Below are 25,140 nucleotides of genomic sequence, written 5' to 3' on the forward strand. Positions count from 1 at the left end.
GATATTTCGCATTATGACGAGTATACTCGTCACGAGGAAACGGCGATATTTCGCATTATGACGAGTATACTCGTCACGCGTAACAAGTATAATTTGTTGTTTAAATTCCAACTTAGTAATTGCAGTGGATTGCAGTAATGAAATTAAACCGTAGAACATCCATTTAGTTAATTAATTTAATTCTTATTTATAAGAGCCACGCGTATTCTACGTTTGACGAGTATACTCGTCACGCGTAACAAGTACAATTTGTTGTTTAAATTCCAATTTAGTAATTGCAGTGGATTGCAGTAATGGAGTTAAAACGTAAAACAGTCATTTCGTTAATTAACTTAATTCTAATTTATAAAAGCCTCGCGTACTCTTCGTTTGACGAGTATACTCGTCACGCGTAACAAGTACAATTTGTTGTTTAAATTCCGATTTAGTAATTGCAGTGGATTGCAGTAATGAAGTTAAAACGTAAAACAGTCATTTCGTTAATTGACTTAATCCTAATTTATAAGAGCCTTGCGTACTCTTCGTTTGACGAGTATACTCGTCACGCGTAACAAGTGCAATTTGTTGTTTAAATTCCAACTTAGTAATTGCAGTGGATTGCAGTAATGAAATTAAACCGTAGAACATCCATTTAGTTAATTAATTTAATTCTTATTTATAAGAGCCACGCGTATTCTACGTTTGACGAGTATACTCGTCACGCGTAACAAGTACAATTTGTTGTTTAAATTCCAATTTAGTAATTGCAGTGGATTGCAGTAATGAAGTTAAACCGTAAAACAGCCATTTAGTTAATTAACTTAATTCTAATTTATAACAGCCTCGCATGTTCAGCGCTTGACGAGTATACTCGTCATCACTCACTTTTTGCCACACATTTCAGATGCACACTTTTCAAAGAGGACGCAATATACTAACTAACTGGTTAATGATAACTTTTAGTAAAATGTAATATGTTTGTGTGTATATATGTATATTTACTGTCATTGGTATATTATATACGTATAATTTTAATTTAATTTTCATACGTGCAATTTTTAGTCTCAATTATTTATATGTACATTATTTTGGACAATTGTAAACTCAAAAACATTTTCTGTGTTGTTTCTTCGATATTTCTAAGGAACCACTGATTAAATGCCTGAATATGTTAAGTGAAATTGTTTTTGAAAATGGCTAAATTGAACGCTGTATTACGTAAGAAGATTATTTTTTTCAATAACTGAAACTGCAAACGAAAAGACAATTTCTCAAACAAGACGATGCTGAATAGAGTTATGACGATGGCCAGCATCGAGTCTTAATCCGAACACGACCCAGAGCCCCAAAAGAAGCACAAAATCCACGTAGGAAGATATTCAAAACAAAACTATAAATAAGTTCGCGATTAGTACACCTGAGGGATTAATAATAGTAATCAAAAACAGAGGAGAATCCACGAAATATGGAACGAAAACGTAACAAAATTAACACTGAATTTGTATGTTTAGCCAGAAGCAGAGGCACAATTTTAAGAGAAAATTTAACGTTTCCCTAATCTTCAATTCTGTTTTACATTGTAATACGAAATTGTACAAACGATTCGGTCAATTTTTCTTTTAATATTACGAACAATCTAAAAATACAGTTGAGCTTGTAATTATTCACGTATACTATACGTACGTGGATCATATGTGTGAGTATATATTCGAAACTGGTAGCATAAAATGAGATTAAATTAAATTAAAACGAGAAAATCCCACGCGAGCAATTAGGAGTTAAATATAATTCACATCTAACTACGTTGTATTCTTCTGAAATGGTATTAGTTTTCAGAAAAAATTTTATACGTTTGTCCGTTTCATTTGCAGTAATGAGACTGGGTAAGAAGAAAGAGAAAGAGAAGGAAAACGAGCCAAAGAGTCAAACGGTGGAAGGCGTGACACGACTTATATGCTCTGCGAAGACTCACAACATTCCATTAAGAGGTAACAACACGTCCCAGTTTTCTCCTAATATTACGTGTATACAAAACGTACGAAAATCACAGTATTTTTTAGGATAAGAGAAATCGAAATTTTCATTGGAAATTTTCTTCTTACGCTATATGATAATGCTATTAGACTCATAATTTAATTAAAATTATAGCGACAATTAGAAGAGAATTATAGAGAATGAAAATTTACGTTTAACCGTCGGTTGTCGCACTGGGGTTCGCCCAAAGCCAAGTTGTTCAACTTTCCAATTTCCAATTGGAACTTTCACGAAGCTGCTGTTATAAAAACAACAGAGATATTCAGTGGAAAAAATTGGGAACGTAGTTTCAACATCCTGGAATACGTTTTGATAAGAAAAACGGTTAACAAACCAATTGAGATTATTTAAAAAAAACAGAGAATCCTTGTAACTGTAGGTTTCGATAGAGAAACATTTTTAAGTGAAAAATGCTGTAACTCTTCTTACGTTTTCTCGTAAAAAATTTAACATGTTTTAAGACGTGTTACTCTAAGAAATAGTTTTCGAATAAGAACAATACAATTATGTGAATATACAGGGTGCTTGGTAACTGGTGGTACAAGCGGAAAGGGGGTGATTCTACGCGAAAAAATAAGTCGAAAATGTAGAATAAAAATTTTTCGTTCGAGGCTTTGTTTTCGAGAAAATCGACTTTGAATTTTCAGTCGGTACGCGTTCAGTACGTTATAACGGATCTCATTGTATATCGTCGTCTCGATGGAAAAATTAAAAAAAAAAAAATTTTTATTCTATATTTTCGACTTCTTTTTTCGCGTAGAATCACCCCCTTTCCGCTTGTACCACCAGTTACCAACCACCCTGTATATAATGAGAAAATCAATTTACTCGCACGTACAGGTACAACCATCTTTTGTTTTAATTGTATGCGTAGATTTAGGTGTAAAAAAGTGTAATAATGATTTCAATCAGTTCTTGCGCGAAAATATGTATGCAAAAGCTGCACAGAGATAAAACACGTTCGGCTGCAGCGAAAAATACACCTTTGCCATAGTTGGGTCAATATGACCCATTACTAAGTCTAGCAGCGTGATCATCAGATATTTTAAAAAACACTGCAAATTAACAGAAGAGTCTCGAAGATATTTCTTTGCAAAGTAAAACTTAAATGACCTTAATGACTTAACGACAACCGAAGGTTAAAATATTCTACAACTTTTCCATTTTTTTTATTTCGTATCTCTTTCATTTTCAAGGCCACTATACAGACATTTATTGTACGCACAAAAAGGCAAATTTCTAAGTGACACGTCTACAACTTTGTCATGTTTCAAGTCTTTGTATTCCTAAGATCATGTTTATTAATTTCTTTGACTCAAGGAATTCATCAGGTTGTCCGAAAAGTTTCTTTGCTTTTCTAAGAAAACGATAGATGCACATTGTTTCTTTTATATTATTTTTATTTAGCGATAATAGAACGATAGAAATATCTTCAATAAAATAACATGAACCAAACAATTTGCATCTATCGTTTGCTCATAAAACGCAAGGAATTTCTGGCACAGTTTAATAGAAAGGGAATAACGTAGGTAAAATGTGGGAAAATTGTGCAGAGGAACGTTAGCACGTGGAACGTTGAAATTACACGAATAACTTGTTCTTCTTCAGTGAGCATCGACGGTACCGAGTGGTACGGCGTGAAATTCTTCCAACTGTCGGCGCAGTGGCAGACGCACATCAAGACGTTCCCGATAGCGATGTTGGAGTACAGCCCCCAGCAACAAGCAGCGAACCCCACGTAAACGCTTGCCTCGTTCCCGTCAGCGGCCAGACGTTTCGCCAGATTTCGTTTGTGTTCATGGATATTGCCAATTAGAAACAACCGCTTAGCTTATCGCGCAAAACCCGAAAGCCATGAAACCCTCGGAACGTCGGAAAATAGAGAAAAGAAAGGGAAGAAGTAGCGAGACAGAGCGGAAGGTAATGCGCGATAGAGCGCCAGAGTTCGTACAGTGGACAGTCTGCTGCTTGAAACCGCAAGTCGTTGCAGCTTGTACAGGCTTCTACAGTGTTTGGACGCTGCCTGTTCGTTTAATTGGCCCACGGTGTTGCATTACGCTCGGGTCGTTCGTTCGATTACGTTTCGAGAAGCGAAAAGCAAACTTGGAAACTGTGCGATCTGTTAACGTTTTTGCTGCCAACTGTCCCAAGGCATAGAGAAGCGAGAAACGCAGAGAAAGAAAGAGACGCGACTCTTCGTCGCGCATGCGCAGTTCGCCAGGAGTAGGCGCGTAACTGAGACGTATCGAAGACCGGTAGACGCATAACGCCAACAAACATATCGTATTGCGATTAATATAAGATAACGACGATGACGATGGATCTCGTTGGTTACGCGAATGCCATACAGCGAGGGAACGTGCGGTTACATCGTTAGGAGCACGATGTCCGCAGCGGAAGCGAATTGCACGAATAGGATATTCGATTTTCCTGTTGGAAGCGGCACATGCGATGGATTACGAAGAATCGTTCGGGAACCGGGTTCAGCAAGCCACCCCCACCCCTTCTCCTGCATCCCCACTCCCTAGCCGTCAACGCGTGTACATATAGAAATTTTTTTAAGGACGAGCATAGGAAAAATCGATCGGTTTCGCCTGCGAGTCGAACTGATACGCGTATTTGCTAAGATAGTTCTTCGTCTAAATCGCGAGGTAGCGAAGCAAAGGTTAGCGTTAAATTATGTATTTATTTAATTAACGTGTATTCTATATACATATACATAGGTAAATATATATGTGTGTGTACTTACACATGTGTGTATATACACACACACGTATATATATATATATATACGATCGCATATAGCAATGGAGCATACAGCGACGTTATCGAAAGAAGTCTGTGATACAGGCAAAACATTTCTCTTAGCGCACAAACCTGTTGTTTAGGAGAAGACGATGTAGTTTCGCGAATTTTCGGGAAGTTTTCCCCGGGGAGAGAGAGAGAAGATAGACGAAAGGGAAGAGAAAGGAAGAGAAGAATAATAAGATGATGAATACGATTAGGACGATTACGAATTAGCTCATTAGTTATTATATACGTTATACTCCTTTTCTCGTTTAAGATTTCGACATATTTTTTGTATTCCATTTTATAGACTTTTAGCCGCAGGCTGCTGTAGTTTAAATACTCTATTTTCAGATTTGATTATTTGATACTTGATTCTTGCTAGACGACCTTCTCACCCTTCGACTTCGATGTAACGTATAGAGTATACTCATCCGCGTATTATTGTTTAGCCGGTAGGAATAAAAGAAGAAAAAGAAAAAAAGAAAAAGAAAGAGAGGGCGAGAGTGAGCAAGACTTAATAGAAATAAATTCGTTGGAAAGACGTAGACGAGGGTATTAGGGAATAAAGAAAAAGAAAAAAAAAGAAAAAAAAAGATATCGAATGAGTACGTTCTTCTCATACCATCGATCGATAATGAAATTATCGTGGTGAAAAGACAGAATCGAAACGCGCTCGCGCGTTTTCTTCCTCCTTTCTAATTACATTTATTGATTATTGAATTTCACTTTAAATCGCCGTTCAAAATCAACCGCCTGTCACGCGTTGCAAGTTAAGGCCGTAAGTTCCTCTTGTCCCTCAGAAGAAGAAGAAGAAGAAAGAAATAGAGTCATATCACGACGAAACGATAAAGACTAACGTTTAATACTGTGGATAATAAAAGAAAAGAAGAAACGAGATAAATAAACACGTATCATAATTTGCACGAGAAGAAAACGAGCACCGTTCGAACGATAGCTGCGTGCAGCAGTCACGTACTTTCCGATTTCTTCGTTTTTGGAATGTAGCTTCGGATAAGCAAGAGAATAGATGAGAAAGAAAAAGGGGGAAAAATTAGAAGTAACGACGCAGCAGTTTACTGCTCGGTGTCTCCAGCGACATATACGTCGCGCTGACTGCCTAATGCCAAATCGAAAAAGAAGAGAGAGAGAGAAAGGCTCGAGCAGAAATAAAGAGAAGGAGAAAAAACCGATCGTCCATTCGATCATTCGTTAAATTCAGAGAAAATACATTTGGAACACGAGCATTCTATCACTGTGCGTAAAACAGCGAAGAGGAAATCGATAATAACGTCTTATGGTACATTGGCGAAGTTACGTTCGCCGGTATAAAATTACAGGCAAAATCTTTACCCTGTGCCGGTACATGTACACGTACACACACTCGCACACGAACACACGCATACCATACGATAGTACGTACTCTGTGTCCCGCCCCCCTCCCCTGTTCTCTGCTAGTCTGCAATTAGTTTGTAACGAGTATCGAACTGTGCAAATCGTAGTCCTACATTTCACATCCTTCAGCGGCTGAGAGCAATAACCCGTTTTCTGCGAACTACCCCGCGAGATAAGTAGTTGATTTGAATAGCAGCTCGAGGCACTGGCAAGTTATTGCCGAGCGGGGCGTGTGTACGTGGCAACGTTCTGCTTTTCGACGCGCGATGGCCTTCCGCGAGACTGTGCTGAGAGAAAAAAAGATGATCGGAGCGATAAGAGCGATCGGATACTCACATTCGAGAGAATTCGTGGATGAGATCGGATCTTCTGATTAATTGCCAATTTCTGTCTTGAAATTTTTTATCATTATATTTTATGTATATATATGTGTGTGTGTATGTAAATTTTAATTCATTTAAAAAAATTCAGTTGCGAGATCCCGCAAAATAAAAGAAGTTTTATTCGACACGTTGCGCGATCCTTTCTTACGAGAGTGACACGACTTAAAGGAAACGCGTTGACGCGCGGCTTGTCCTTTAAGGTCCCCTCACAACGATAAGCTCGAGATGAACACGACGTTCGTTCCTATTTTAAAAGTATTGATATATTTTTCTTACTATCGCTGGATTTAACAAAGTAATATTTTATCGTATCGAAGTAGACTCGTTGGCAGTTTTCGAAGAGCCGGTCGGTCGGTTCGAGTTGCGTTAGTTTGGCGAAAAAGGTGCGAGGGGAGGAAAGGCCACGGTAGATCAATCAACGTTTGCACGCGACCCTCGGGAAAGACTTTCAAACCCGTGTCAGTTTTCAGTAGCAGCGCACATTATCACGAGAAATAAGAGCGCGGTTGAACGCGACAAGTCTGAAGTCTAAAGGAAAGAAACTATGCCAGCAGGCCACGCGAACGATGAAAAGTCAACAAAGAGACGTTGCTACGCGCACACATACACGCGATATTAACTGCCTCGTTGTCAGATTCATTGAACATATGCTGAATCGTTTTTCAGCGATCGAACCTGCCATACGATGTACATATATATATTTCTATAGGTACATATGCATATAAATATATGTATATACATATGTATAGATACTATGTGTGTGTGTGTATATATATATAGGGTGACCCATGATTTTTCAGCAGCATATTCTACGAATAGAAATAAGAAGTTTGATAGGAATGTAGAACGTAAGCACTTGAGGAAGAAATTCAACAAAAAAAAGTACGAAATAACGCGAGATTGATTTTTCATTTGACACAATGCCCGCCAATGACTATGCGTACTCGTTTACGAACGATTGATGTTGTACGACGAGGATGTTGTCAACAATGGATCACGAAGCTTTCCATAGGTCCACGTTTGTATAAAATTGATTATTTTTACTCGAAGAATATACTCGCGTCGTTTGAACGAAAACACTTGAGACACCCTGTACATATATACTCGCACAGTTTGAACGAGGCGTTCGAGAACGTCGTTCCGCAGTTTTGCACGATGGCGTTTTGCTTTTCTGTCAGAAGGCGTGTTCAATGATGTCTCTTATCGGTATAATTTCGACGGAACGCCAAAAAAGAAAAAAAAAGAAAACAATGATGGAAAAGTTTCAAAGCCAATAAATTTGTTGCGACGAACAGCGGCCGGCAATGCGAATGCAAGTTCGATCGTGACACGTCGTAGGAGACGACGCGCAGTGGTCGAGAATCCGAATAAATTAAACGGACGAAGAAGCATACTTCCGGCCACACCGGAAGCCTGGCTGTAAATTGTACAACGCAAAGACTAAAACGTTTACGTTCGTGCATACCGTTCCGTAACTGGTGGAAGGAACATAGCGAAGTCATAGAATCGGCCGTGCGTTACGCTGTGTACGTTACAAGAATCGGAACAACAGTCGTTCAATGTGTCGTTGACTGTCTCCGTGCGAAAACCAACCTCTCAACGTACAAGCTTTCCTTTTATTCCCGCATCGTCGATATATGTAGACAATAGTGAAATTTTATGCAACAGTATAAAAAAATGTATTTTTCAATATAAGCTACCGTAGCTTGAATCAATAAATATCGCTGGCTAAAATTGCGAAATTGTAAAGTTGCGAAACTGTAAAATATCGCGTCTTCGACACATTAACAGGCGCCACTGGCTATTTCCATAATCGAAGAGTGCCTGTAGAAAACGCTATAAGTGCCACGATTGGAAGATTTTGTTTTTTTATTGGACCATGTTCCACATACCCACGAAGATACTGCTGTATTATTATTAGCATCGAGTATTACTTAACGTCAGATCCAAGTGCAATTTCCCATTCCAAATAGTTCTTAATAATAGCAGAAAATAGTGTGACAAGGTCGCCTCTATATAGAGAAATATAAGTGCCAATAAAAATTAGTTAATTGCTGCTTGGCTTTTGTCTATGCCATTTATCATAATTAACCAAACATTGAGTTCTTCTTGCAGCTGAGAGACGACGCGTACAGGCTTTTCTACGAACACGGTTTTCTTTCTGGTAAACTTGAACTATTGTTGGCAACTAAGTGATTACAGATTTTGTCATTACCATCTATGACAAAATCCACAATTACTTAGTTGCCAACCCAAACATGAATGCGTAGGTTCCTATTTCCTTCCTCGAGAGCTTGTTCCTTGGCACCTACAGCTTTTCCTACGAGCACTCTGCAATCACTAAATGACACCCAGCAATTTTATCCAAGTTACTTCTGTAATACGATTACTAAACTTTCTGTAACTGGAATTAGATCGAAATTCGGAAAAGAATAAAAATTGTAGACCAGCGATAGATAGACGTTTTGTTACCACACAACAACACAGCGACAGTACAATAATGCAGTGCAATAGTACGATGATATGACGTGAGATGGAGGCATCAGGACGGATGATCATATGGCATAGATGTACAATTTGAAGCTCTATAACGTTATAAGAGATCTGCGATTTTGCTATATCGTTTCCACCAACTGTCGTACACGCATACCTACGCATATTTATGTCTTACGAACGTATTCAATGTTGAAGCAGAAACGAGTTCTTTTAATCCACGACAGCGTGTAAAGGACTTCGCGTGTTCCTTAATGTTCCTCGATCTCTTCTCCTCCTATTTTACCTTACTTCCTTTTGCTTTTATCGTTGGTTCGCAAATAAACGCTTGCGTCTTCTTTCTTCTTCTTTTTTAATTTCGACTCGTCCAAGTTGTGCAATTAATAAATAAGCTTTGTAATACGAGATTTTAGCGTCTTTAGAGACGTGCGACGATACACCCGTGACGCGTGCTCACAGTCTTTGTTCTCCTTCCCCTTCCATTCCTCTCGTCGCACTCGTAGCTAAACTGAATGGATTTATGAAAAATTGAAACGTAGAAAAATATACGAAACGCGGGAACCTATGAAACATTCAAAGCAAACTGTCTGCGACAGAGGACGAGAACGTTCGTTTGCTTGTTCTGTTTCCATGACGCACGCGAACGTTGAAATTCAGTCGTCAGATACCTGTCGTCCGCGGTCCACAACAGCATCGTAAGATTCGTCGAAGAATTCGTTCCCTTGAAGGCTGCTACAAGCAGCGATCGCTGCGAACTTCGACTCTCGTAGCTCTCGATTCTAGTCAAAACTCAAGATTCTTCTCGAACGAGGCAATCGGTACCGTCGTCGCACGAATCCGCGATGTGGCGATCGATCCGCGTAACGAGCGTCGCCATTCGGTTTCGAATTTTCCAGCGCGTTTTCCGCGAGTCTCGCGAAGCGCAGCAAAAAAGAATGGATCGATAAGCTCAATGTCAGACGATTGAGCGCGAGAATGCGATCGTTATGGACCGCAAGGACCGTGAGCACGTACGCCTGGGCCGCAATACTCTGCGAAAGCGTTTGCTACGATACGATTATTGTTTTTGTCAGCGTATAGTAAGTTTCGACACGTGTGGGCAGCCAGGCCCAAGCTCAAAGCTTACAATAATTAAACGAAAAAAAAGAGGTAATTAATATATATAAACATATATATATACACACATATCTATATATATATATATATATATATATATATATATATATATATATATATATATATATATATATATGTCTGTATAAATATATACGTGGAGCGCGTGTTTTTCGGTACCAGAGCGTAGCGATCGGAAAGAAAAAGAAGCGAAATAGGAAAATAATTAAAAAGAGAATTAAGCGAAAAAACAAATGGATCGGTCAGAGATACGGCGTTTGACTTTCACGGGCGTTCTTAGACGTCTTTATTGCGCTTACGGCGGCCGATGTCTAAACTGTACATGTACATATGATTAACTTGTTATCAATAATATCAGAGAGTTCAATTAAAAGGGCTGTAAAACGCGTGTGCCGGCTTCCCGCGCGGGAAACTGGCAGCAACGAAATTGATAGAGGGCGGACGAAGAGACAAGATGGAGGGGGCAACATGGCCTCCGCGTGTATCTTCACGAGCAAAGTCACGTTTTTCCATTTTGTTGCGCGTTCCCGTCGCGAGATCTTTCGCACTGATTTTACAGTTTTCCTCCTTCTCTTCGAGAATTAAGCCGGCGAGTCGCACGACGAAGCTACGGAAGAAAAAACCCGTTCCACGAATTCTACGCGAACAATTAGACTGACAAAGATAAGAAGGATTAGAAGAGGAATTACGTGGTAGTTTGTTGATATTTGATACGCGTGTCGACTGTTTCCAGGTATCTCGTTCTACACGTTTGCGCGTTTCTTCTGTTTCACGCTTTTTCTCCAAACGTCAGATGTACAGAATTTTATTACGCACGCAATATATACATATATATATATATATATCGTAGACACGTTTTAAACATATTAATTGTACGGATCTCGTTACGGACCTGGCAATAAACTTCGTTCGCGGCTGAAACGAATAATTCCGCCCAAGTTTCTAAAATACAAATAACGCGCGAACGTTCGTGCCGTTTCTCTTGAACCCTTTTACTCCCGAACTAGAAACTACGTTAACTATAATTGTATTAGTCGAAAAATTATATTGATCGTTAAATTATTCAACGTAAGCGATTTACGGAAATATTTCGCGAACGAAATTGCACGAGGATAGAGGATAAAGTTATTCGTAATTTTTCCCGAATTGCTCGTGAAATGAGATTACTGCGGAAGCGAGAGAGTCAAAGGCGAGATTTTTTCATAAAACTCGCACGACCAACGAACTGCGAGTAAACACTATCATTACCGAGGTCCTTTTGTTAATTGCTCTAAAACGGGGTTAAAAGAACAAAAAAGAAAGAAAAGATGTCACAATGATCGAGGAAAATTTTGTAGGACTCGAATAATTCGTTTCTTTTCTTTTTTCAAGTTGAACGTGAATACACACGCGTAGATCGGGTGAAGCAAAACAAAGGAGGAAAGAAAGAGAATGAGAGAAAGTAGTGAAAGAAAATAAATTTCTAATAAGTGAACGCTAGCCTTCTTTTTAATTCAACTCCCCTATTGTTGATATAATGAACATGAAATACCTATATGTGATATATATTATTATAAACATAATATTCGGATACAGGATATCATTGTTATTAATCTATAGAATAATTAGAGACGGCTTGTGTCCTGGGCGTAACACGTGGTCGTTTTATACTGTGAACGCTGTGTAATCGTTGTACAGAATATTCTCTCTGTTTTTCTTTTTTTTTCTTTTCCTTTTTTCCTTTTTTTTTTAATATATTACATGTACATATGTATACATATATGTATACACAGTATAGTACCGTATGTATATGTATACATACATCTATGCAGAGTACAATATAAAACGGCAAAATAGATTGTAGCTTCGTTTTATAGAGAAATATACATATAATTATTCGTCTAGTGGCATCCGCGTGAAATATATTTATGTATATGGTTTGACTTTCGACGCTCTCCCACGATCGAAGATTCAATAAAAGAAGCGTGTGAGGATCGTTGTTCCAGCGACGAAACTGTAATCGCATTCTCGTCGCGTGCGAGTCGTCTGGCGTGATCTTTTGTATTTACAAAAGACGAGAAAGAGGGAGGACATTGATCGATGATTCCCAGTCGCATCTCAGGACACAAGTAGATATATAATGTAATTAGAAAATAGTGGACAAAAAATAAACTTGTGGTAATAACTCTGTATGCTTAGAGAAGGAAAAAGAAAGCGAAAACAACAATAAGGAAAAGTTACAATTTTAAAAGGATAAAAGTGGAAAAAAAACTATGTTGTTGATGTTTGTAAGCTTGAAATATAAATGTAACGCAGTTTCTCGATATTCTATTACAATCCCAGTGCACCTGTACCATCCGAACGATTTAATATCTTCTTATTTCTTATTTTCTTTTTCTCTACATCCTCCTTTTCTTTCCTTTTTCTTCATTTTTCTTCATTTTTTTTTTTTTTTTTTTTGGTTACTCTTCAAACGTCACTATTGCGTTCTGTTTTCAAACTCCTAACAGGAAAGAAGAAAGTAAATCTTTCGTCGTGCAGTATGTATACTCGTAATTGAAAGATATAGATTGGCACGCTTGTCTCACTAGTTCAGAAAATCTCTAGCACCAACCATACCCGATACAGTCGATTTTCGCATAGGATATCGTTTTAACGATGTTCATCGTAAAGTAACGGCCAAAGTGTAAAAGTGAAAGATAGATGATAGAGAAAGAAAGACATGTACTATACACGGAAAGAAATCTTAATGAAAACATGCTTTGTAAATGATAACATCTCTTTATATTTGTATCACGTTTAAAGCTAAATACCGACAACAAATCAAGTAAAAATTACGCGAGTTACAGAAAAAAGAAACAAGTGTTAACAATGATCACAATATTAATCTCTTATAACGTAACGCGGCACCACGTACCGCTGCTTTCTCTTGGCTCTGTGTTGCGTTGGCTTTTACACTTTTCGAACCACACAGGCGCGACGTACATCGATGTAGTCGATGACGATTTATACATCGGCACGAACTAAAATCCTTCGAAGAAAAAAGCTCGATAACTCCCATTAATCGAAACTACTTCCTTCCCATCGATTAAAAGGCGATAGGTATATATAGAAGATGTAACAAGTTCACGTGTTCTAAATGCTTTTGAAATGAAAGGTTCAACTCTGCTTCTCCGACTCCAATGAAAAGACTGTATCGCGGTAAGTAACGGAAGACGTATTTTTTTATTACTCTTGAAAATCCCTATTTTCTTCTATTACGCGATTCGTACGAGTTTCACGAAGTTAGAGCAGAAAAAATACGTGTTATTTTAATTTTCTTTTTTTTTTTGTTCCTTTTTGATTATCATTAGAAACATCATGGAAAACGGAGAAACCATGTACGTGCACCGATAAGTAGCATTCGTCGTATTCGTTTTACTTTACAAGAGTATCTTTTGATTGCGACAGGGCAGCAAATCGAAGAAGCTTCGCGATGTGAGAATAGGCACGGTATACAATTATCCTTTTTCCCTTTTTTTTAATGAATGAACCTCGTTACTTTGCGGCACTTGGGTACAGTTTTTATTATTTTTTCTTTGTCTTCTTTTAACTTTCTCTTTGCTCTTTGTTGTTTTGTATTCGATCCGAAACTACTCAACGGAGTCTACAAATAATATAGCATCTCTCTCGAACCTGCTTTACGCGTTTTTATCCGACGAATTTGATAAAGAAAACGCTTAAGATACCGTACAACTGGAAAGACGAGCCAGTCATAAGATATCTCCAGGTTTTTATAGCTTTCCGTTCTTTTTTCTTTTTACGATCGTTACGTATTAATATCAGTAAAAACTACGCTCGTACTTTACATACCGGTAAATACATAGTAAAACAAGCATATCGTAGAGTTCTACACAGTAAGATCCTCTCCTTATAGCGCGTTGCTTCCAAGACCTTCGGTACAGCAAAGTGATATTTGACGATATATTCGTAAAATGAATTTTTATAGATTTTTAAGTGTAAGTTTGGATATTTTTATATGTATTTGTATATTCGATAAAGAGATTTCGATATAGTTACCAAGTGATAAATTTAATTCTCGATTTACACGATTCAGAGAAGATACATTTAATTCTGTTTGATAAAAGTTTGAAAAAATGCGGGAAAATTTGATAGGAATCTCAATTTAAAGCTTAGTATATAATTTCAAAGATATAGTGTATATATGTATCGCTATCCTATCGTTATTAGGCAATTTGTCATTTGTAAGTTACTACTTATGAGTAAAGCTTGAAAGACTGTTTCATAAATATAAAAATGATATGTAATAAATTTGAAAGTAAATCGCACATTTTATGTTGGATAATGAAACGTGTCTTAATTCGTATGATTTCGTGAAACTAGTCTACCGTATCTAGCAAATATAATAATTCATTCCGTATCTTAAAAGCAATGCGCCCAACAATCCGGTACACACGAACATTAAGTTGTATTGCCTCAAATGCAATTGCGAGACTCTTGCTATAGATAGATTTAGTCTTTATTCACAATGTTAAGATAAAACAAAGATTCATAATTATTGATCGAAAACCTACAGTTTCTTCGCTAAATAAATATACTTGGTTTTTTTTTTGTTTCAGCTAGTGTTACGATCCCAATAAATCCTAGCTAATACACGTAGATATTTATTTTATGCAGATATTCTTTATAGACTTTTCTTTCTCCTCGTTAACGTTTGTCTCTTTCATGCACGTGTACATGCCCAATTTATTTTCTTCTGCCTGCACTTAACACGTGTCGCACCACAGGAAAAGCTCGATACGTCGAAACAACGAAAGAAAGAATCTTTCAAACCGTCAGGTGCAGTCAAACGTACATAATAAATCATTATTTACACTGCATGTTAAAACTAAATGAATGATATTCTCGTCAATTCATTACATCTAATGCCGAATTTTTGAGAATCTTAATACCCCCCTTCAGATGTTGATCAAAAAATGCATTGCAAGTTAAAACACATGTTACTTAAAAGCAATACGGTTTTACAAGTAATTAAATTCCGTAGCAGCTGTGCAAACGTTATGCCTTTGAATATTTACCATATACTGTAACATGGATACAGTAATATTATAATAGTAATTTCTGTCTTTCGCTGTGATATTAATTACCTACAATTCTTGTACAAGATCTTATATGTATGGGTGCAACGCCAGTGCCCTACCACGCAAACCTCTCTGACCTCCGACTCCTCCTTTTGGTATCACGTATCCTCCAGCATGTCTAGCTGTTCCTTCTTCTTCCAAATTACCATTGCTCTCGATTAAATCGCGTAACGGCCAACAAGCTAAATGACGTGATTTTCCATGACGTGCTAAGACATGATATCCTTGTCTGAAATACATATCACAGTGAAATACATATCAGTCACAAGAATGTTTACTTTCAATTAAAATTTGAAAACAATAGGAAAAGATGTGGCATACCTAGATGAAATTAGACCCACAAGTAGTGCCCAATGAGCTTTATGGCCTCTTTTTAAGCATGGAGCATGATTGAAATCAGAATCGTATGGAATTAGTACCATTGCACCATGAGCCAAAGCGTGTGTCAATGTGTCTGGGCATTGCTGTAAATCCACTAAGATATCCGGTCTATGGTCAGGCAAATATTCAGCCGCTAGTGTGCCCATAAAATCAACACTATACACTTCTCCATGTTGTGTAAAACCCCTTACACGAGCTTCAGCTAGGAGTTGACTCACAGAAACTGGTTTTGTATATTCTTGCGATGCCATAGCAAGTGCTACTAAACCACATCTGTTAAATAGTAACGTAATTATTGTTATTATTTAGATTTATGTGTTTCATCTATAAATAATAAATTACAGATGAAACTCACTGTGGTCCGTCTTGCAAAATTGGTTCAACTTGACAAAAATATGTGACTTCTGCATCTTTCAGTTCATTTCGGGATATCAGCTTTTCAATTTCTGCCTCAGCAGATGTAAGGGTAATCTTGGCCCAAGGAGGCAGGGAGTCTGCATCGCTGACTTCAGTTTTTTCACACATAGGTGCCTCTGGCAAACTTGAGAGAGGTGGAGGTGGTGCTGGCATTTTTCAATAATAAGTACGATACGAACAGTTACTTTGTTCAATTAACAAATACCTGGCCGCACGTTACAATAAAATGATGGTAGTTTCCACAGCTATGAAATCATGCACCTACGCTTTAGTATTTTCAATTTGAAAATTGCCATTTCTTAGTGATAGTCTTCCTGTTCACTGGTAAGACGCATAATGTTTCCAGTTCATCGTAAATGCAATCCTATTGAACGTTCTTGCAAAGATCCAAGCTGAAATATCAGTAGAAAAACAGCATGCGACTTGCAACGTACAATCAAAACCATAAATAATAATTAATTAGCAAAAAAATTAAGACAATTCATATGTGGTACTTAAAAATAGTAAATAATGTAACATATCGATATTAATATCGATTTTGCTCTAACAAAACACTTTTTGTGCCATTACTTCATTACGAAAAGATTTCAACATGATAGAAAAAAGAAACAAAACTACGCAGTCACTGGATTATTACAATTACTTTTATCCGTTACTCATTTAACCTTGAGGAATATGTTTTTATACGGTATCTGTCATAGCTCGATGAACGTGAATTGCAAAAAAATTTTAAACGATATCATCGACAGTAGCCGTTTTTGACAAAATCAATCAGGTCGCGCGACAACTGGCAGTGATGTTTTTACCCGAGTTTCGAGATATATTTAATACTTCTTACGGCCTCTAATATAAGGATGAACTCGTTGCAAAAGTTCTAATGGCAGCACATCGCACGATCGACATTGGACGGAATAGCAGTTGACGATAATATACAATATACATATCAAGTGATGATTATCGATCCAATATTATACGATTGTTGTACACGGAAGATCAAATTTAGATCGGGCAATCAATCGGGTGATCAGTATTTGTTTACCGTACCTAAAATGCAACAAAATCGGTGCAGCACGATTTTGACGTTTGCACGTCCCCCCTATTCACCCTGTGACTCATGCACATATATTATATAATTCTTCGATAGAAATTAGAATTAACACTCGAGTGCATTGACGTGACGGTATTAAGAGTACGTTCGGATGCGCGACAATTCTCCAACGAACTACGATTACTGCCCCGATACGACTGAAATTTAAATCCTCTCTGAGAGAGCTCTCTCAGGCTGGCATAGCGCACTATGTCTTATTCGCAAGCGTCTGTCACGATATACAGTCTGATAAGAAATTTCTCGTAGGTGCTGCAGTTCCGAAGATGATTCACCAGTTTAGGCAAGTGCATTGTTTGCAAGAACCCTAGCCTCGGGAAATATATTGTTTATCTCTTTTCACTCTGACTCGAACTCGAATTGAAACAGGTGCGGGGATTTCGATACGTATCGCATGAGACCGTATTCCTATACTATTGTCATAGATAATAGGTTTAATGCAGTTCTAATAGTACTATGAAAGCTGATTGGCTGAAATGTCTCGAATACGCCAATCGTTGCCCATTGCTGGACATAATTCGACGCATCGAAATGCTGCATATAAAATATATCACGCAAAAGGATCGAAAATAGAGCTAAATTCTGCAAATGTCTGCAATCTGCGATTGACATTTAAACTTTTTTATGGATTTATATATGATTGTACATTTTCAAAGTTCTGATAGTTTAAATAGTAATGTTCGTAATCATATTTTGCTTTCTTGAATTTTGTGGCGAGCAAAAATAGATCTAATTGATCTGACTTTTTGACGATTATACAAAGTTTTATCATTGTTTAAGGATAGGATAGACATGGCATTAAATAGAACTTTATGTCTCACGTTTTGAAATACCGACCGAGAAAAAGATCAGAATGTCTCTTACGCCCTCTATGATTTACTAAGGCGACTATTATAATTTATATAAAATGCTATTTACTGTTAGTGCAGCATACACGTGTGCGTATACGTGCATGTCAGTTCATGAGTATGTATGTATATAGATATGGTATGTGCCATGTGAACTTGTAGAAAGGTACTCCCTCTCCGACTTTGATGATTTTGAAATATATCATTTTGTACAATTTTTCTTATGTATATAATCGGCGATCGGTTTTGTTTTCTGAAATTTTTCGCAAGAAACTATCGCTACTATTATAGTACATTTCTGCCTATTTGAGCATCCGTGACAACGTATGCGCATCGACGAAGAACAGAATAGACATGACATTCAATGTTTCTTGCAACTGTAACTTCAGGAAAAATAATATTCTTTCAAATTTTTGAATATGTAATGTTGTGATATGTGTAGTCAAAGAGGTGTAGGATAGAAACATATTATTCATCACGTCACGGACAGTTCCTTTACACATTTAAAACGAACAACGCCATATCAGAAGTCATTTTTTTTTTGGACTACCGGTTCTATCTGTACTACATATTTTCAGTCCCAATTTGCAAGCAGCAATTTGCCATTACGTTTTAGAATAGCGTAGATTTATATCAAACAGTTTATGACGGGAATACCAAACGATGCGGCAAATTAATCCAAACTGATCATCGGTTGGATATTTTGAAACGAGATTTTATTCGAATCTTTTCGTCAACTGCGATCCTTGATATTTTAGGTCAACTGAGGTACAAGATGTTTAAACCAAGTTTGTCTATCGGTGCCAGCCGATATTCTTCATTCTTTATTGAATTGCCAGTGATCGAGGCGTATTTTGATTAATCGATATAGGTCATACTTGTTAAATAATTTCAACAATTTTTATAATGGCAAATAAGATTATTTTTAATTAATATTATTCAAAAATGATTGTAGTATTCTTACATATAATTTCTTCGTCTCTACATATCACTCTACATATAATATCTTATTAAATAGAAAAAAATGAAATAATTGTCCTACGCTGTTTTATGAATGCATTTATTAAAAACAATTATCATTCTTCAAAATGATTAATAATTAGCAATTTGAGAATTGATAACGAAACTATCTTGAAAAATAAAAGAAGACATTTCTTTAAATTAAAATAATTATCACTGTTATTAATTGATATATGAATTATAAAATTTTTATTTTGTAGCACATGTGAAGGTTATTTTCTGCGACAGTGGTTTTAGGTTTAATTCAAAACAGTACTAAACTGAATTGATAACGTCGCATGCGAACACGATGTGGGGGTCATGGAGGGTCACGTCTACTTTTCTCCTCTATATCCCTTCGGTGATTTTACCTAGTTTTGCTGTTATTCTACCATTTAAACAAAATAAAACATAAAAAATTAAACAAAAAATTTAAATAGAAATTTAAATTAAACGTTTTGAATACTATTTTATTAGGTATAAAATAATATCTTTTCAAAATTAATGATCTTTTTAATTAACTACACCTTTGTCAAGAAAATCTAACCTATTATAACGTAAAATTTACAATTCTTTATAAATAAAAATGAAAATAAGACAAAATATCTATTTCGATGGTCCGGGAGTGGAAACGTTACATTACCCTTATATCAGTCAAGTGAATGTCATTTTGACAAATATAAAGTTATTTCATCGTATCAAGCGATTAAAAACAAATTTCGTCCCTGGCAATACTTAATATAGTGCTCGGTATAGTTTTTGACGTATAATTGTGTGACACATAAAGATTTTATTTTTCATTGAATATTTATTTGTTAAATAAAAATCATATCATATATAAATAACCAGTTAGACAGTATTTAAAAATGAGTAAACAGAGTGAATCTACAAAAAAGTCCAAGATTTATTTTGTTACATCAAAGACGAAAAAGTCTAAAATATGTAGTGAAAATATGATGCGTGCGTACAATGTTAGTAGGTTTATTTTTACATAAATAATATATTTTAAGCAACAATAAAAACGATATAATGAATTGATCTTTCAGAAATGCCTTGAATATGATATGGAACCAGTATGGATCAGTAAAAAAAATTCTACTAAATTGGAACTTACGACATCTGATATCCTTGTGGTGGAAAATCGTGAACAAATTCCATTGAAAAAATTAATAACAGCTGAATGTTAGTAAGTAGAAGCTTGATATTGATGTAATATACTGCTACATAAACTTTGCAAAGATAGTAGATTACATGATATTAATCAATATTATTTTAATGTTACAGCATAATTGAATCAGAATATTTGCCATCTTTTCTTAGTGCAACACCAGGTAGAAGAAGTCTAATGCATACAACAGTCATGGCAAATCTTTGTATATGTACATGTTCTCATTTATGTTTAGAAGATAAGGTATATTCACTAATGATTGTTTCTGCACACAATAAAAGAGGAAATATTAAAAAATCTTATTATTATAGAGATACATACAAGCATTAGTGGCAAAGATGGGTGGAAATTTTGCAATAGAGTTATATGATAAAGTAACACATCTTGTAACATCATCTGTTTTCTCTGCTGAATATGAGGTAAGTAAATTTATATCGCTAATATTATATTTATTATATAGTTTTATTATAACATTTAATTCTTTCTAATAGAAGGCGATACATATGAAAATACCAATAGTTACAAAAGAATGGGTTGAAGCAATATGGGAAGCGAGTAAGACAGATTATGTTGATCCAGATGACAAGAGGTTTGATAAATATAAAGTTCCTATGTTCTATAATTTAGTTGTAACAGCAACAAATATTCAGGAATGTGAAAAGGAAGACATTTCACGTTTAATTAGAAATAATGGAGGAGTAAAATACATATTGTTTAAAATTTTTCTTTTATATTTTAGCTAACTATTCCCTTATATTATTATTCTCTTTTTAGGTGTATATGAATAATTTGAGTGTAGACAGAGTTAATGTAGTACTTACACCAGAAAATAGTCCAATAAATCAGAAGCTCAAACATGCAAGAGAAGCAGATATTATTTGTTTAACACTAAATTGGCTATATCAAAGTATAGAAGTCGGCTATGCTTTGCCTTTTAGGTACTATATATTTCAAACAGTAAAACAATGTTGTTCTTCAAGAAGATCAAATGGTAAAAAATATCTCTTTAGTGTTATAGATCTATAAATTGGTGGCTAATATAATTTTTTTAATGTTCAGTACGTGAAACTTGTAGTTGTTCTACAACAAGTTTCATAACATATGACAAACAGCGCAGCAATTATATAGATGAAACCGCATTTAAAATCTCAACAATGAGCAATGTTTCTACTGGTTAGTATTACAAAATGCATGAAAGTAACTTACAGCAAAGATAAATTTTATTTTAAATTTATTCCAACTTTCAGTTTCTACAGTTACTACAGTTTTGGCTAGACCTATGTTTAATGAAGCAGAAACGGCTGGTCCATTTTTATTTGGTTGCATTGTGCGTAAATTGCATTTACATTTTTCATATTCTATAATACTCTCCGATGGTATTTCTCTAATTAATTCTTTTCTTCTCTTCAGATTTACCTAGCTGGATTTACTTCTTATCAAAGGGATAAACTTAACAGAATATTGCATGTAGGTAGTGCAATGCGATTTGATTATATATGTGACATTATAACACATGTTATTGTCGGGGACGAAGATAGCGCAGCTAGTGAACTAAAATTATTGAAATCAAGAGGATTATGGTATAATGTTACTTTAATGTCTAAATTAATATCTATTTAAAATTCTGTAATTTAATGGATATATGATGTAGTCCATATATATTGAAACTGGAGTGGTTGGAAGAGAGTATTAGATTAAAACGGATCGCGCCAGTAGAATATTTCTTATACAAACAAGAAGATAGTGCAATCCAAAAGGTTACAGAACCATCATCTTCATTAATTATGATATATACATAAAAATATAGTACGTAATATAGGTATTTATCATGTTCATATATTTTTCCAGAATTTACAATTGCTGCAAGAAAGGATGCCAGAACAAAGGGAAGAATCATTTAATCTCGGTCAACAGGAGCTACAAAATACGATCGGTAGTATCTGTAAATAATTGCTTACACTTTTTATGAAAGAAATTGAATGTACATCTTACTTTTTGCTAGCTTCAGCATCTGATGAAAAGGTGCAAGAATATGTAGAGCCGTATATACCTGTTTTGTCTCAAACGCCAGAAAGTCTTGAGTATTCAATGCTACCTGGAACAGATAATAGTGGTATTATTAATAATAGACTATTTGAAGGTAATGCTGTGGTAGAATATGTACAACAATGAACTAAAATAATGGTAAAATATACATATAGGTCTGACATTTGTCGTATCTGCCTTCTGTAACACGTATAATAATGTGGTTGAAAGTATAGTAGCAATGAATGGAAGAGTAGTTCCAGATACGTTCGTTACGATTCCAGATTATGGTATTGTGCCAAAATGTGGTATGCCTTTAAATTGTACAGTGAAAGAAATTGTTACCGATTTGTTTATTGTAAGTTTCAGCTTTTTATTTCGATTTTCATATTTTGATATATTCTTTAGTATTAGCATTTTTTTTTATAGGAAGACTGTGTAAATCAGGATCGAATAGTTGAAATTATGTATTATCATAGACCAGTATCTGTAGCAAAGCATGTATTAGTAGGTTGTGTTCTTACAATCAGCACATATGTAAGAGTTGAACGATCGTATCTTGTAACATTAGCTATGGAATTGGGTGCAATGTATTATTCTTATCATATACCTTAAGGATAACTAGAGTGAATCAAGTATTAAAGCATTGTTTAATTTCAGATACCAAAATGTTTTCGCTCGTGAAATAATTATTGACAGAGATCTATATAAAAACACACATTTAATTTGTCCAATACCAAACGGGAGGAAGTATGACGCTGCAGTAAAGTGGAAAATACCAGTTGTTACCGCAGAATGGTTAAAAGTCTGTGCGGCTCAATCAACATGGGTTGACGAAACGCCATTTCTTGTCGTAGAAAGTTTAGGTATATAAATACTTAATAAATTCATATTATATATGTATATACAAAAATTTGTATAATATTAGTCCCGTCTAAAGGCCCAGAAAGACCGATGAAATTCGACTTAAGTTTACCTCAAACTATCACAAATCAAATAGTTCTTTCTACTGAACCAGTAGCCAGTAGTTCAAGAAGCCACAACATTATTGTTCCAAAAGAATATTTTCCAAATTTACAAGTATATATTTTTTACATATTTCCTTTATTATAAATTTATGATCTATTACTAAAAAATATATTATAGATTCAAAATAATAATTTTGATGACATGTTGTTACTAAATAATGAACTCAGCTTACCTATGAACACAACTTCTAAACCATCAGAAACACTATGTAGTCAAGTGTTTGAACCCATCCCTTCACTAGAGACAGAAAGATCTCGGTTGGAAGAGATTAGTTATTCCTCAAGTTTAATAAAAGAAGAACCTCCTTTGAGTAGGCCATTTACTAGAGTTAGTATTTCTTGTAAGCTTAATTATATACATAATACATAAATATCTAATAAATATTACCATAATTGAATTTATAGGTTCTCTCAATAGTTACCAAAAGCTGGCAGGAAAAAAGTGAAAAGTTACCAGAGGTAATATTCTTCATTTATATATGTATATGTGTATCGATAAATAATTTTATATATATTTATTAATAAATACTACAACATTATAGAATTATAATGCAGACGAGACATTATCTGCAGTAGCAAACGATGATTTCAACTGGTAGAAATTAGAAGACACAGATGACAATGGTAAAACTGACAAATGGAATTAATATGTAAGTTAAAAGAAAGTTTTAGATAAGCAAAGTATGTGAAATATGCAAATATTCATAAAGACCTAAGAACAGTAATTGACTGTACTTCCAAAATTATTATAATAGTATCATTGTATTTATATACAAATGAAGATTATACATCATACAATTAATTGTTTCTATATTCAATATATAAAAATTATTAGCTTCTATAATACTAAAAGCAGTAGTAAGTTAATTATTGCACCTCCAATTTAATTGTAAAATCAAAAGAAGTACTGGCTCTATATTTTGAAACACGATCGAAAAAATAAACGTTTTACTATAACTGTATTTGAATAGGAATTTGTGGTATAATTTAGGAAGTACGATGGAGGTACACACTGACTATGTTTTTTCTTATGAAAGTGTTTTTTATGCACAATAAAGATTCTACATCTCTAATAGAACGTCTTCTTTCATTAAATACCTTATCTGCATTCTGTATGTTTACAAGATTGACTTCACATAAAAATACTTCTCTTATTGTACATAATTCTGTCTCATACCTAACAAAAAAAACATAAACATACATACATATTGGCTGTGGAATAATATATTACACCTTTTTACATAAGAGGTACGAATCGGATAGATCGACTTATTTTATTAAATTAAGTAACGATTTTATATAAAAATATATAGGGTGACATAAATAATGAAGTATTTTTACAAATTATCATATGAAATAGGCATTGTACAAAACGAAACGCTTTAAATAATCGTGATATCAAAGTAGACACGTAGAAATAAATAATAAATAGATTTTAAATTTAATATCGCTCGAAGTCATATACACACTGCACTATAACTGTTAGTGTATAAAATAAATAGTTACTCGAAATTTTATTATCATTTTCAAGGCACCACATTGTAGTCGTTGCAAAAAAACGGCGCAAGAGAGCTACATCGTCGTAATTACTTCTAAATTAGAAAGTTCTCCCTAAACAGTATTACGTAAATGTAATCTGTAAACCTTCGGTCACCTATATACCCAAAAGGGTACCAACGATTAATCTGCACGTAATTAGACCCAATAAGAAAGTCATGTATTGTCCGCAAAAATCTCAAACTACATATTATGCGCATAATACTATTAGTATCTTCTAGAAAAGAAAACGTCTCAATATATATATACATATATATTTCTGACGGATAAACGTTTCCAAAAATATG

General features: G+C 35.1%; 3 protein-coding genes across 15 annotated transcripts in view; 2 read left to right on the top strand and 1 right to left on the bottom strand.

Annotated features, from left to right (window-relative positions):
* Positions 1-9,413, top strand: part of LOC117212852 (phosphofurin acidic cluster sorting protein 2) — a 193,301-nt gene extending 183,888 nt beyond the window's left edge. For all 5 annotated transcript variants that reach the window (XM_033457919.1, XM_033457920.1, XM_033457923.1 and 2 more), the window contains 2 exons: positions 1,851-1,967; positions 3,622-9,413. In XM_033457919.1, coding sequence (XP_033313810.1) covers positions 1,851-1,967; positions 3,622-3,755 — 251 coding nt within the window. In that variant the 3' untranslated portion in view covers positions 3,756-9,413. The remainder of the gene's footprint in view (positions 1-1,850; positions 1,968-3,621) is intronic.
* A 4,370-nt stretch (positions 9,414-13,783) lies between these two features.
* Positions 13,784-17,635, bottom strand: LOC117212853 (UPF0692 protein CG33108). 7 transcript variants are annotated; one of them, XM_033457929.1, is made up of 5 exons: positions 17,168-17,635; positions 16,329-16,515; positions 16,062-16,247; positions 15,647-15,979; positions 13,784-15,554 (listed from the first exon to the last, which is right to left on the bottom strand). In XM_033457929.1, exons 3-5 carry the CDS (start codon positions 16,229-16,231, stop codon positions 15,353-15,355), a joined length of 705 nt encoding a protein of 234 aa, XP_033313820.1. In that variant the 5' UTR covers positions 16,232-16,247; positions 16,329-16,515; positions 17,168-17,635; the 3' UTR covers positions 13,784-15,352. The 7 variants fall into 7 exon arrangements, with proteins under 7 accessions (XP_033313820.1, XP_033313819.1, XP_033313822.1 ...); XM_033457928.1 differs by having other exon boundaries at positions 16,062-16,269; XM_033457931.1 differs by lacking the exon at positions 17,168-17,635 and adding an exon at positions 16,962-17,150.
* Positions 17,636-18,358: 723 nt separating this feature from the next.
* LOC117212843 (DNA topoisomerase 2-binding protein 1-A-like) lies at positions 18,359-24,374 on the top strand. 3 transcript variants are annotated; one of them, XM_033457904.1, is made up of 20 exons: positions 18,359-18,844; positions 19,297-20,046; positions 20,122-20,261; positions 20,360-20,486; positions 20,555-20,662; positions 20,735-20,941; positions 21,018-21,234; positions 21,303-21,416; positions 21,491-21,570; positions 21,654-21,823; positions 21,895-22,000; positions 22,092-22,176; positions 22,246-22,383; positions 22,445-22,626; positions 22,698-22,858; positions 22,929-23,134; positions 23,197-23,348; positions 23,415-23,624; positions 23,702-23,755; positions 23,839-24,374. In XM_033457904.1, the coding sequence occupies exons 2-20, from the start codon at positions 19,942-19,944 to the stop codon at positions 23,893-23,895; spliced, it is 2,619 nt and encodes an 872-aa protein (XP_033313795.1). In that variant the 5' UTR covers positions 18,359-18,844; positions 19,297-19,941; the 3' UTR covers positions 23,896-24,374. The 3 variants fall into 3 exon arrangements, with proteins under 3 accessions (XP_033313795.1, XP_033313796.1, XP_033313797.1); XM_033457905.1 differs by lacking the exon at positions 18,359-18,844 and having other exon boundaries at positions 19,942-20,046; positions 23,209-23,348; XM_033457906.1 differs by lacking the exons at positions 18,359-18,844; positions 23,197-23,348; positions 23,415-23,624 and having other exon boundaries at positions 19,942-20,046; positions 23,839-23,929.
* The last annotated feature ends 766 nt before the right edge of the window (positions 24,375-25,140 follow it).

This window comes from Bombus bifarius, unplaced genomic scaffold, assembly GCF_011952205.1.
Source record: "Bombus bifarius isolate JDL3187 unplaced genomic scaffold, Bbif_JDL3187 scf7180000008401, whole genome shotgun sequence".
In the NCBI taxonomy this organism is placed as follows: domain Eukaryota; kingdom Metazoa; phylum Arthropoda; class Insecta; order Hymenoptera; family Apidae; genus Bombus; species Bombus bifarius.